This window comes from Gallinula chloropus, assembly GCF_964237585.1.
Source record: "Gallinula chloropus genome assembly, chromosome: 31".
NCBI lineage: Eukaryota > Metazoa > Chordata > Aves > Gruiformes > Rallidae > Gallinula > Gallinula chloropus.
This window is the reverse complement of record NC_140116.1, coordinates 2,450,951-2,464,182: the sequence shown is the minus strand read 5'-3', so window position 1 is coordinate 2,464,182 and position 13,232 is coordinate 2,450,951. Positions and strand designations below refer to the sequence as shown.

The 13,232-nt window shown below is 67.6% G+C and overlaps 2 protein-coding genes across 2 annotated transcripts; both read right to left on the bottom strand.

The window, feature by feature from the left end:
• Positions 1–1,035: 1,035 nt before the first annotated feature.
• On the bottom strand, positions 1,036–5,404 carry DHH (desert hedgehog signaling molecule; the record flags this gene model as incomplete). Its single annotated transcript, XM_084277148.1, has 3 exons — positions 1,036–2,445; positions 3,078–3,339; positions 5,093–5,404. The coding sequence occupies 3 exons, from the start codon at positions 5,402–5,404 to the stop codon at positions 1,778–1,780; spliced, it is 1,242 nt and encodes a 413-aa protein (XP_084133274.1). The 3' UTR covers positions 1,036–1,777.
• A 2,586-nt stretch (positions 5,405–7,990) lies between these two features.
• LMBR1L (limb development membrane protein 1 like) lies at positions 7,991–12,886 on the bottom strand (the record flags this gene model as incomplete). The annotated part of the gene is made up of 16 exons (XM_084277143.1): positions 7,991–8,289; positions 8,424–8,490; positions 8,716–8,806; positions 8,893–8,966; positions 9,062–9,139; positions 9,233–9,309; positions 9,500–9,583; positions 9,661–9,736; positions 9,845–9,909; positions 10,155–10,223; positions 10,341–10,467; positions 10,549–10,652; positions 10,745–10,884; positions 11,024–11,060; positions 11,356–11,440; positions 12,815–12,886. 16 exons carry the CDS (start codon positions 12,884–12,886, stop codon positions 7,991–7,993), a joined length of 1,545 nt encoding a protein of 514 aa, XP_084133269.1.
• Positions 12,887–13,232: the final 346 nt, after the last annotated feature.

Here is a 13,232-nt window from a genome sequence, read left to right as displayed (position 1 = left end):
GCCCGCTCCCATTGGCCGCGCGGCGCGCAGGGGGGCGGAGCCCGGGAGTGGCGCCTGCGCACTCAGTGCCCGCGGCCCCATTCATGAAAAACGGAGGGAACGGCTGCGGCCACGTGGTGGCTGCGCACCTGGGCTGACCCGGGGGGTGGGGGGGGGCGCCGGGCTCCTGCCCCCCCTCCTGCGCCCCCCCCCCCCCCCCTCCCAACTCCGGGAGCACCCGCGCCCGCCTCCTGCCCCCCGAGGTCTGACCCCAGCCCCAGGGACACCCAGCCCCCCCGGGGACACCCCAGCCCCAGGGACCCCCAGCCCCCCCAGAGATACCCCAGCCTCCGTGGGGACACCCCAGCCCCCCCAGAGGTACCCCAGCCTCCGTGGGGACACTCCAGCCCCAGGGACACCCCAGCCCCAGGGACCCCCGGTCCCCCCAGAGGTAGCCCAGCCCTCCCAGAGGTACCCCAGCCTCCGTGGGGACACTCCAGCCCCAGGAACACCCAGCCCCAGGGACACCCCAGCCCCAGGGCCCCCAGCCCCCCCAGAGATACCCCAGCCTCCGTGGGGACACCCCAGCCCCCCCAGGGGCACCCCAGCCCCCCCGGGGACACCCCGGCCCCAGGGACCCCCAGCTCCCCCGGGGATACCCCAGCCTCCGTGGGGACAACCCAGCCCCAGGGACCCCCCGACCCCCCGAGGATACCCCAGCCCCGGCAGGGACACCCGAGCCCCAGGGACTCCCAGCCCCTCCACGGATACCCCAGCCCCCCCCGGGGACACCCCAGCCCCAGGGACCCCCAGCCCCCCTGAGGATACCCCAGCCCCGGCAGGGACACCCGAGTCCCAGGGACTCCCAGTCCCCCCGGGGACACCCCAGCCCCAGGGATTCCCAGCCCTCATGAGGACACCCCAGCCCCCCTGGGGATACCCCAGCTTACCCCGGCCCAGCTTTGCGCAGCCCCCCGCCCCTCAGATGCCAGCCACGGGCTCCCCAGGGCCATAGACTCTCTTTATTTATCAATATTTCTCAATTAAATAGTAGTTTGTTTGGGAGGGTGGGGGGGTTAAAGCAGAGTTGGTTAAAAGCAGGCTGCCCCCCTGCTCCACGGGGCAGGTCCCACTGCCTGGGCAGCCAGGCTGGGGGGGTGGGGACACACACACGTTTATATTACCATTTATAAATAGAAAAATAAAACTCTCAAGCAGGGCAGGTTAGCAGTTAGCACGGTTAGAGTCGGGCCCAGCACGGGGTGCCTGTGCCTGCTGCAGACACCCTGTTCAGCCCCCACCCACCCCCCAGCGCTGGGGGATGGGGACAGAGAGGGTCAGACCCAGGTGGTGTTGGGCCCATTCAGCACCCCCCACCTTAGGCTGGATTTGGCCCCAGGGCAAGGTCTGGCAGCGCCCCCGATGCAGTTCCACAGGCAGCAATCCCAGCCCTAGTAGTTAATAAAGCAATAAATACAGGGGATGCATGTGAGGGTTTGGGGCGCAGGGACCCCAGCTGTGCTGGGAGGGGCAGTTCAGGACACAGGAGGGGGCTGAATCCAGGTCCCTGGGCCACCCTACGACACCTTGTCCCAGGGATTTCATCACCACCACCACCACCCCACGCTGCAGGGCAGCGCTCAGCTTAGAGACACCCCCAAACTCCCCATGGGGCCAGGCGTGTGTGCCTGTGCCTCCTCCCTGGGTCCAAGGGGGCCCCAAGACCCCTCCACTTCCAGTTGTGTGGCATGATCAGCAGTGTGGTGACTGGAGGGGGGGGGTGGGGGGCTGGGGAGCCCTACACCTGCAGAGCCTCTTGGCCCAGCATGCCCCCGGCCAGCCGGTAGAGCAGGCGGGAGTACCAGTGCATGCCCACTGCTGGCACCGTCCCGTTACCGGCCTCACCGTGGGCGGGCAGCAGCGAGAGGAGCCCGTGGAAGAGGCGGAGAGGAGCGAAGGCGCGGTGAGCCCAGCGATGGCTCTCCAGGACGGCGTAGCAGGATGCCAGCACCCCATTGACCAGCAAGGTCCCTTGGGAGGTGAGTGGGGCGAAGACCCCTACACCATCCTCCCGCCAGACCCGCAGCACCCGTGCTGGGCGCAGCCCTTGCCCGCCAGCCCGGTGAGCCAGCACCGCGTCACCCGGTCGCACCCGGCGGGCAAAGACGGGCAGGAAGGTGGCTGTGCCGTTGGCCGCCCCGCGGGCGGTGAAGACCAGGTGGGATGGGGTGAGGAGCAACCGCTGCGCCGGGCTGGCCGTCTCGATGGCCACGAAGGAGGCTCGTTGGCCCAGATCACGGTCAAGGAAGAGAAGCACCTCAGTGGGGACCAGGCGCCCGCCCGGCTCTGCACCCAGCACCCAGTCGCCCTGGCGCAGGTCGGCCAGGCCCCGGCGCTCGCCGCTCCGCAGCGTCACGGTGGCGTGGCCGGGGAAGCAGCCGCCGGTGCGGACAGCCAGCGAGTTATCTGCATGGAAGGAGAAAGCCAAGTGGAGGGGGGGGTCCTGTCCTTGCTGGTCACCTCCACCAGCCACCACCTCCAGAGGGGAAACAGCCCCAAGCGGAGCTGCCCCTCGGGGCCCCCAAACCACCTCCGGAACAAAGCGGGTATTTTCCAAAGCCCCAGTTCCTGCAACCAGCTCCCAGGGAGGCCGGGTGCTGCAGGGCCCCTTTGTCTGCCCCGCACTGACGCCCTTTGTTCAGGGCTGGGGACGGTGACATTTATGGGCACTTTCACTTTCTGTCAATTGTCACTTCTCCGCCCGGCCGGGGGCTGCCAGCCAGAGCAGCTGTGGGACTGGGGGCTGCAAGCTGGGCTGTGGCTGCCTGGATGAGCTTAACAAGCCTCAGTGTGCCCCACACCGGGAGCTGACCTGCGAGGGTGGCTCTGGCCAGGGCAGAATTTGGGGGAGGAAGTGTATGGGGGGAGGTTTTGCCAATCTGGTGGCAGGAAAGGCTGAGGGGAGCCAGACACAGGCTGAACCCGCTGGAGCCGGACACCAGCCAGAACAGGGCTGCATCCCACATGGATCTAGGATGCCAAGGGTGAGTAGAGGGGGGGGATTACAGAGCCACAGGCAGCCCCTCTCCATGCAGTACCTGCTTTGACGGAGACATGGATGTGTGCTTTGGACTCGTAGTAGACCCAGTCGAATCCAGCCTCCACGGCCAGGCGTGCCAGCATGCCGTACTTGTGGCGGTCCCGGTCAGAAGTGGTGATGTCCAGTGCCCGGCCCTCGTAGTGCAGTGAGTCAGGGAGGTGGTGCCCATCCTCATCCCATCCCTCTGTCACCCGTAGCTTCACCCCTGGCCACATGTTCATCACCGCGATGGCCAAGGAGTTCACCCGCTCTTTGCAGCGCTGGGGGAGGACCAGCACCGGCATCACCCCCAGCCCCGCTGCAGCACCTGGTCTGCTCCCCCACGGGGTCCTGCACGCAGATGGACAGACAGACACCAGGCCTGCACAGGGCTTGAAGGGAGGCCGAAGGGGGCTGCTGGTTGGGGGGCAGACAGGTTGTGTGTGTCGCCCCCCCCCCCCCCAGGTGCAGAGAGGGGCTTGGCTGAGCTGCCCCCCACCCCTACCCCACCCCTTCCCCTTGGCTGTGCACAGGTTGAATGTTAACATGCCCCAGGGTGCCATGGCAAAGCCACTCCCCAGCACAGGCAGCCAGGCGCAACGGGCAGGGGACCAGGACGGGGACCAGGACAGTGTCACCTTCCCCCCGGCTGTGGCTGTGACTGATTAACCCGGAGGGGCTGTGAGGCAGAGCCGGGGGGTGCAGCTGATCCTGGAGCAGCCCTGAGTCCCAGAGTGGCATCGAGGGGGGGGTTCAACACTGGACAGACAGGGCAGGGTGGGTAACGGGGTCTTGGGGGGACACATAGGGGGGTCCAGGACTCCAGTTCCCAAGGTGAAGGTGAAGGTGGGGGATCCTGGGCGCTTCTGGGGTCCCTCTCCCCACCAGCAGTGGCAGCACTTAGGTGGGGTATAGGGGGTCGGAGCTTCCCCCCATGTCCCCTTCCAGCACCCGGTGAGGTCAAGCGTCCCTTCACGCTCCCGGCTGCGTGGGGCCGCGTGGGCGGGAGTGCGGGGAGCGGGCCCGGGGCGGCCCGGCCGGGGAGGCGGCAGAGGCGGGGGGGCAGGAATGCGCTCGGCCCGGCCCGGCCCGGCCCGGCGACAATAGGCGCCTTCCAGCCCGGCGCTGACCTCAGGCCCCGGGAATGCCGGCACGGCCACAAAGGGCCTTTTCAGCCGCCCGCACCCCGGGCCGGCTCCGTGCCCGCGGCCCTGCCGGTCTCCGCCGCCCCGGCCCGCGGGAGCCACCGGCGCCGCCTGGACCACTCGCAGCATCCCCCGTCTCCATAGCGACGGCGGAGCTGTCCCTCGCCATGGCAACCGTGTGAGCATCCCGGCGGGGCGCGGCGCGGCGCGGCCCGGGCTACCGCCGTCCCAGATTTCCTCCGGGGAGACGGGTGCCGGCGCCGCTCCCTCCCCGCTGACCCATCTCTCCGGTACCGGCCCGATGCCGAGACGCGGGGGCGCTGGGAGAGCGGGGCCGCCGGTACCTCGTACCCTCGGTGCGGTGGGCGGACCCCGGGGACCCCCTCCCCGTTAATCCCCGACGGCGGGTCCTTAACGCCCAACGCGGCGCGACCGTCCCGTCCCGGGGCTCCGGTGCTGCCACAGACCGGGGGACGAAGCACCGTGTGGGCCGGGGGAGACCCGGCACCCCGGGAGGCTCCGTGCGCCCCGGGAAAGCTGCGTGCGCCCCGGGGAAGGTCCGTGCGCTCGTGGGAAAGACCGTGCGCCCCGGGGAAGGGTCGGTGCCGCCTGGGAAGGGTCGGTGCCACCCGGGAAGGGTCGGTGCCACCCGGGGAAGGGTCGGTGCCACCCGGGAAAGCTCCGTGCGCCCCGGGGAAGGTCCGTGCGCTCCTGGGAAAGACCGTGCGCCCCGGGGAAGGGTCTGTGCCGCCTGGGAAGGGTCGGTGCCGCCTGGGAAGGGTCAGTGCCACCCGGGGAAGGGTCGCTGCGCTCTCGCCCACCCCCCGCCGCCCCCGCGTACCCGCTCCCTCGGGGAGCGAGGCCGGACCGGGCCGGGCGCAGCCCCCACCTCGGTCATGAGCCGGTCCGCCCCCGTGTTCTCCTCGTCCTTGAAGATGATGTCGGGGTTGTAGTTGGGCACCAGGTCCCTGAAGCGCTCCGAGCCCCGCAGCACTTTGCCCTCCGCTTTCCCGCTCGCCCCCAGCGTCTGCTCGGGCACGTTGGGCACGAACTGCTTGTAGAGCAGCGGGGAGAGGTGCCGCCGCCCCAACCGCCGCCGTCCCACCGGGCCCCGGCCCGGGCCGCAGCCCAGCGCCGGCGTGGCCAGCAGGCAGGCGGCGAGGCCGAGCAGGCCGAGGGCGAGCGGGCTCCACCGGGGCATCCCGGCCGCCGGCCCCCGTTGCCTCCGCCGGTCCGGCTCAATCGCCGGGGGCACGGGCGGCCGGGACGGGCATGGTACCGGTGCGGCGGCCCCGGGGCTTTTAGAGGGTCGCGGTGCCAGGGGCGGGTCGGCGCCGTTTCCTTCTCACACCCACGGCCCCGTCGCCGCTGCGGGATCCGCGGCCGCTCGGGACACTGACACACCCCCCCTCAGCCGGTGCCGCCACCCACTCGGAGCGCGGCGCCCGGGCACCGGGACGGCCCCCTCGCCACCGGCTCCGCTCCCACCGGCTCGGCACCCCCTCGTCTGCCGCTGCACCCCGGTCCTGAGGACTCCCGACCCCAGCCCGAGCCTGGGGGAAACCCCCCCCCTACCGCTGCCTAGTGACACCGGGCACCGGGCACTACCCCGGGACTGGCACCGGGCACACGGCTCCTGGCACTGTGCTGGCACAGAGACCCGGCACCCCACTCCTGGCGCTGCCCCGGGACCGGGACCGGGACCTGACCCCCCGCCTCGGTCCCCCCGTCCCCTCCCCCCCCCGCGCTCCCGATCTGAACCCCGCGCTCCGGTACCCGGCACGACGCTCCCGTAACCGGGACCCGTTATCCCGGTCCTACGGCTGCTCTGCTGGTCCTGGCACCTCTCCCCGCTCTCCTGTCATCGCCTCTCGGGACCGGTGACCACCCCTCTTCTAGCGCGGGTCCCTCTCCTCCTCCTCCCGCTGCCCCGCGGCCCCGGGAACACCCGTTATCCTAACGCTGAGCCGCCGGTCCCAGCACCTGCTCCATCCCCCGGCACAGCCGCGCTCCCGGCACCCCTGGCTCGGTCCGACCCCCGGTACCGGTACCCGCTCCTGGCTCAGCCCCCGGTACCGACTCCGCCGGGTGCCGGTCAGCGCCGTGTACCGACCGCAGCCGCCCCGGCCCCACCTGCGCCCACTCGGCTCCGTCACTGGGCAGCCCCGGCGGGCCCCGCCTCGGACCCGGCCCCCGGGAGCGGCGGGAGCGGCGGCCACATCCCCGGGGCCGCCCTCGTCGGGGCCCCGCCGCTCTTCCCTGCCCCCCCGAACAGCCCCCTCCGTGGCCCGGGGTACCGGAGTACCCCCGGGGCCGGGCTCTGAGGAACCCCCGGAGCTGGGACGGGGTTCCCCCGGGGATAGCAGCACCCATGGGAACGGGGCACCCCTAAAACCGACCACCCCCCGAGATTGGGGCTGTGCCCCTTCTCCCAGCACCCCAACGGGTTCTGGTGCAGCACCCAAGGGTGCCAACGGCCCCGGAGAGGGCAGGAGGCAGCAGCGGGGCGGTGGAGGGGTGGGAGCGGGTCGCGGGAGGTGGAGGGGGGGGGGTGAGGGAGGGGGGTTCCGAAGTCCCCGTGCCAGCCCGGGGTGACTGGGAGGGGAGCAGGTCACGGGGAAATCGCGGGCACCGATGGCCTCATTTCCTGCAATATAAACCAGGCTTCCTGCGCTTCCTGCTCGGCCCCGGCCGGGGGAGGAGGGGGGAGAGGGAGGGAGGGGGGGTGCTGGCACCCCTCACCCCCCCCATCTATGATTGGGGGGGGGGGGGCAGCCTGGCTCCATCCCAGCCGGGGCAGGATGGGTGGGGGGCTGATTCTTAGGGCGGTTTCCGCTCTGGCTGCACGACCCCTCCCTCCCTGTATCCCTCAGTGGGGGCAGTGCTGCTTCCCCCCCACCCCCCCCTCTTCCCTGCACCCCAAAGGAGCTCACTGCCCCCCCCCCTCCCCTCCAATCAGCCCTGGTAGCAGGCAGGGACCTGCCCTCACCTTCATCCCTCCCTGGAAGAAGCTCGTTAGCCCAAGTCAGGAAGAGGGTTAATTATGGCCCCCAGGGAGGGGGGAAGGAGGTGGGGCAGAACTGGAACTCTCAGGGCAGGGACCCCCCCCCTTGTGTCCCCCCCCCCCCAGCTCAGCCCTGCCCTGGGGGGGGGTTTGGACATTTATATCTTAAAAAAAAAAAGGTGATTTTATTGCTCCAAACAAGTTCTGTGGTAACAGAGACCCGACCTGACTCATCACACAGAGCTGGGGGGTGAGGTGGGGATTGTCCCCAGCACCCCCCAACCCTGCTCCTCCCCTGGGGACCTCAGGGTGGGGGACAACCAGTGCCCCTGGCAGCTCTGGGCTGACATGGGGATGGTGTGTGGGGTGACTGGGCGGGGGGGGGGGCACTGGGCTCCCACTGGAGCATCAGGACATTCTCCAGGGTGGGGGGGACATTTAAAAACCCAACTGCACCCCGGGGGGAGCAGCAGGGACAGCTCTGAGGTATATATATGGGGTATGGGGGGGTTGGGGGGGGCCACACCCAGCATGGTCCCCCCTTGGGGGACCCCGCAGTCCTGGCGGGGGGGGGGGGGCTGTAACGGGGACACGGCTCAGTAACGCAACAGGCTGAGATAGATCTGGGGGGGGGGGCAACAGGCCACCCCAGGGGGTCTCTGCTCTCCCTGGGGGGGGCTCAGATGATTCTGAAGGGCCAGCTCTGCAGCTGGCAGCCCTGTCTTGGGGGACACTACAGAGGGGGGAGGACACATCCCTGTTGTGTATCCCCCCCCCCAAGCTCTAGCAGGGCTTTCGGGGGTGCTGGGAGCACGTCCTGGGCAGTGGCAGCTTGTGCAGACCTGGGTAGAGGGACAGAGTGAGAGCTGTGGGGTAGGAGATGGACACCCCAATGCCCATCCCCACGTCCCCCTCCTCACCAAGGGCACGGATCAGCTCAGCCCGGACGGTCCAGGAGACCTTCTTCACCAGGCAGAGGGTGGTGAGCCCCGCGAAGCCCATGTTGTAGAAGAAGACAATGTAGAAGTTCCCCAGCCAGTTGAAGCGGCCAAAATCCCCCAGGAGGTCAAAACGGGTGATCCCTGGAGAGGGGCAGCTGGTCAGGGCACCCCAGTTCTTGGGACACCCCAGTTCTGGGACACCCCAGTTCTTGGGATGCCCCAGTTCTTGGGACGCCCCAGTTCTAGGGTGACCCCGGTGTCCCCTGAGGGCTCACCCAGTGTCCTGGAGAAGACAGGCAGGGCTGAGCTGAGCACCAGTAAGGAGACACAGTTCCCAATGATCTAGGAGGGAGGAAGGAGGGTTTGTTGGGTCTGGTGGGTCCCTGGGCTTGGGAAGGGGCTCCCCAGTGCTGGACACCCATCGGGACCCTTCCCACACCCAGAGGAATTGGGGGTGGGATGACACACCCAAGGTGCCCTTGTGTGGGGACACACACAGAGCTGTGCAGGATTTGGGGGTCCTGCACTCCAAGGGGGGCTGGGAGGTCCCCAGCCTCCAGCTCCCACCTTGGTGAGGGGGGTGTCCTGACGCTCAGGGAGCAGCTGGGTGAAGAGGGGGGAGCTGTAGAAGCCCACCACAGAGGAGACCATCAGGTAGCTGTGAGGAGGAGCGTTAAGGAGAAGGAGGTGGGATGGCCCTGTGGGGTGCAGCCCTGGGGACACCAGTGCCCATCTGAAGGATACAAGATGAGGACGACCTGCAGAGCAGCTCCAAAGGAACCAAAGATGGAGAAGGAGACCTGGCCCAGGGATGCATCCTGCCAGGAGAGCAGGAGGCACATTGGGGAGGTGCAGTCCCTGAGCTGGGGTGGGACATGACCCCTCATTGCCCCCTGTCCCCACACCCAGGTACCTGGATGCCCCGTGGCATCGCGGCATCGTCCAGCAGCAGCTCCAGGACGTGGAAGCAGACGATGAGCACAGAGATGCCCTGAGGGAGCAGAGAGGGAGCAGAGTGGCTGGGGGTGAGGTTGGTGGTGCCAGGGACCAGCCCTCCCTTCCCCAGGCGCCCAGGGACACTCACTGTCAGAGCCAGGAGGCCCAGCATGGCCAGGGGGTAGCCCAGGTTCCTCTGCCAGGGTGATGCTTGATGCCGCAGCTCTGGGGGGATAGGAAACACATATTCACATGAGGGGGAACATAACACACCCCCACCCCCCCCCTCCCAGGCAGCCCCATTTTCCACCCACCCTCCCTCCATGGGGCACAGGCTCCCCAGGAACCAGTGCTCCCAGTGCCATGCTGGAGAGAACTCAGGCATCCTGGGCTTGGCCCATCCCAGGGTCCTCACCCAGCTTCTGCCTCTTGCTCTGGAGGGTGAAGAACTGTTCCTGCAGCAGCTCCACGTTCCAGTTCAGCCAGCAAGAAGCTTTGCCTGCCAGGGAAGAGATGCTGAGGAGCTGATGGGGGACTGAGGTCCTGATCCACCCCACAGCCATGCTGGGCACCCACCAGAGGAGATCCTGTGGGACACAGTGGCTTCCTCAAACCTTGTGCAGCTCAACTGCTCATCCAGGTCTTCCAGGAGCTGAGGATGGAGAAGGAGCCCATGAGGGTAGCCCCAGGGACAACAGACCCCCAGGGATAACAGACCCCCCAGGCTCAGAGAGAGGGACTAGGGGGATGGACACCTTACCCGGGGTTTCACCAGCAGCTTCCCTGTGACAGTGAACATGGTGGAGAGGCCAAAGGGGGTGCACACTGTGGTGGGAGGAAAGGCTGAGCAGGGGGTACCCCAGCATCCTCCCCATCCCTGGGCCTGGAGCTGCCTCCACACCTCCAGGTGAGGAACCCAGGGCTCAGCCCTGAACCACGACCCCTCCAGATCCCAGCTGTATTTACAGGGTGCAGCCTCTGCTCCCAGCCAGACACCCCAGGGGAGCTGCACCCACCACTGGACAGGCTGCTGGGGCTGGGGCACTTCAGGGGGACATCCCACCACTCACACAGCAGTAGCAGCACGCCGAAGAGCGAGATGCAGGAGTAGAGGTAGGGCAGGTAGTATTCCCAGAGGTCTGCAGAGACAGCAGGGTCAGGGCAGCAGCACCAGGTATCCCCTCTCCCCTTCAGTGTATGGCCTGATCCTGCCCTGCCAGAGCCAGGATAGCCCCAGTATTCCCAGCAGCACCCACCATGGAGCGACTGGCGACTGGCCACGTCATTGCTGATGATGGCAGAGGCCACCCAGACCATGCCCAGCACCAGCAGTGTCAGCAGCAGCAGCACCACTGATGTCTCATAGACCCTGGCCATGATGCCCTGCAAGAGAGGTCTTAGTGAGGAGCAGGATTTGGGGGTGGGGGTGGGGGACAGAGGGAGGACTCCCACAGGTCCACCTACCTTTCTGGATCCTGCAAAGCCCTCTGACTCGGTGAAGAAGTAGGCAAAAGGCATGAGGAAGACAAGGGACAGATTGGAGAAAAGGAAGACCAAGTTCCATAGGCCTGGAGGGGTGGATGGTATGGGGTGAGCTCCAGGGGTGGTAACCTTGACCCACACCCCTTTGGGGCACCCTAGGGCCACCCCATGCACCCACCATGGACGAGGGACCCGTTCAGCCACTGGATGTAGTAGTTCTGGGGGAAGGAGAGCAGCACCTCATTGCTGATGATGGAGAAGGGCAGCAGGAGGACGGCACCCAGCGCCACAGCCAGGGTGAAGGTGCACAGCCCCAGCCTGAGGGAGGGACAAGCATTGGCTCTGGTACCAGGTTTGGGTCCCCAGAGTCACCAGCTCCTGTGGGCTGGGGGGGACCTGGCACCCTGACTGGGGGGGGGGGATGCTGGGAGCATCCTCCTGACCAGTAGGAACTTACGCAATCCTGTTGACAGCAGCATCCTCATCATCATGAGCTGCAGGAGAGGGAGAAACCCAAAGCAATGGGGCTGGGAGGGGGGTGCAGGGCTGCCCAGAGCAGCTCCCCTGCCTGCTCCCCTCTAAAGGCTGCAGAAAGGCTCACAGGAGGGGTTGAGCTCTGCTCCCCTCCTGTAGCAGCTGGGGAAGTCCCCTGCAGCAAGCGATGCCACAGCAGCAGCCTGGGCTGCAGCAGGACCAGGGGAGGCAGAAGGAGATGGAGGAACAAGCCCTTGAGAGGCTGAACGTGGCTGCCAACAGCTGCCCAGCCCCAGCAGCTCCTGCCCTCCCTACCTGCTGTGAAGTCTGTGTGCTTCTTGAAGTGGGTTATGATGAAGTGGCAGAGGATGTAGAGGCTGGCGAAGAGCAGGGTGCAGATCTGCAGGCAGAGGAGCGTGGGCAGCACAGGGAAACCCCATCCCAGGCCACCCCATCCACACCTGGGCCTGGCAGCTCCAACCTTATTTGTTTTTCCACTCCTGGCTCTGGTTACACCCCACAGACATGCTGTGCTTGGCCCTGCCCTTGCATGGGGGCTGTAATCAAGGTTCACTGGTGGGTGTACCCCCAAGGGAGACCAGAGGGCCTGAGACCACGGGGAGACCCCAACCAACATTTCTGAGTCAGCCTGTGCTGGCAGAGCTGAGGGCTCTGCAGAGATTGAGGATGCCATGGGGCACCCCCCCTGCCCTAGCAGCCTGTTGGCACCAGCACCCAGTGGAGCCGTGGGAACAGCCTTGAGCTGGGCACCAAGGCCAGCTGCAGCATCCCTCCCACCCCTGCCAGCACGCTGAGGTCCAGCAGCAACAAGTAACGTTTGAGGAACAGGGTGACCTTTCATCCCCACGGGTACGCAGCGGGACGGGGAAAGGTCGGCTGAACCCGCCACCTTGGCACAGGTGGAGCAGAGCAGCTGTGTCACCTCATTCCCACCCAGCCCAGGGGGTTTGGCTACCCTGGGATCTGCTGGGTGGGGTGACAGGGAGCCTGCCCAGCTCCAGACCCCCAGAATGGAAGGTGGTGTCCTGCCCAGCAGGTCCTCCTGTTTCTGCTTCTGCCCAGGGAAGGGTTTCAGGCTGCAGGTTCCCTCCTGCTGCAGGTTGTACTCTGCAGCCCAAAGCTCTGTCTGATCAGGAGACCCCCCAACACCTCCCACATCAGCCTTGCTGAGCCAGAAGCCCCTGGGTGAGATGGAAGATGCCCCAATCAACCGGGCTGTGGCAAGGTGGTCCCAGCATGACCCATCACAGTCTGAAGCACCAGCTCCAGAACACCCAGGTCACCCCCACCTCTGAGCCCACAGCAGGAGGTGCCCTGACTGGCACAGCAGGACCCAGGGACCCGACCCACCTGTCTCCCTCCATGGTGCTCATGGGGGGTGGGGTGGACTCTACAGGGCCCCTTCCCACTGACACCAAGTGCCCTGGAGAGAGCAGCTGGGGTGGCAAAGCAGCGAGGCAGCAGCAGGGGGGAGTCACACCAGGGGCTCAGCACGGCTCAGACCCATCACAACACAGCCCCGGGACCCCACTATCTGCAGGGTGCAGGGCAGCCCGCCACGGCTCTGGCGCCGATAAAAGCCGGGTGTGGGGCACCAGCGGTGGCAGCCGAGCCCTAGAGACGCCCCTCCGTTAAAACCCCGGGGGAACCGCTCTCCTCCCGGGGAACCACGGGCTCCCAGCCCCGGCTTCTCCCGCCACCTCACCGGGGCCCTTCCCGGACACCCTCCCCCCCTCCCCCGCCCAGCACTCACGATGCATTCGCGGACCCTGTCGTGGAAAAGCTGCTCCCGCACGGCCAGCGCGTCCTGCTCCGCAGGGGCCATGCCGCGGCCAGCATGGCCGGGCCGGGGCTGCTGGCGGCCGGGGGGGGGGGGAGCGGCGGGTGGCGACTCCCGACCCCCGCGTCCGGTCCGGTCCCCGCGTCAATGGAGCCGCCCAGCCACGGCCTGAAAGGGCCTGAGAGCGGCGCGGCCACGCCCCCTCCCAACCATTGGTCCGCGGCGGTGAATGAGGCGCCGCTGATTGGGCGAGAGCAACGCGGGGCGCAGCTATAGGCTGAGGGGGGCGGCCCCACTCCCACGGGGGCCGCGGCCGCCGGCATTAATCGCTGGCTCAGCGCTAATCCCCGGGGGGAGGGGGGGATAATCCCTGGGGGGCAGGGCGAGGCTG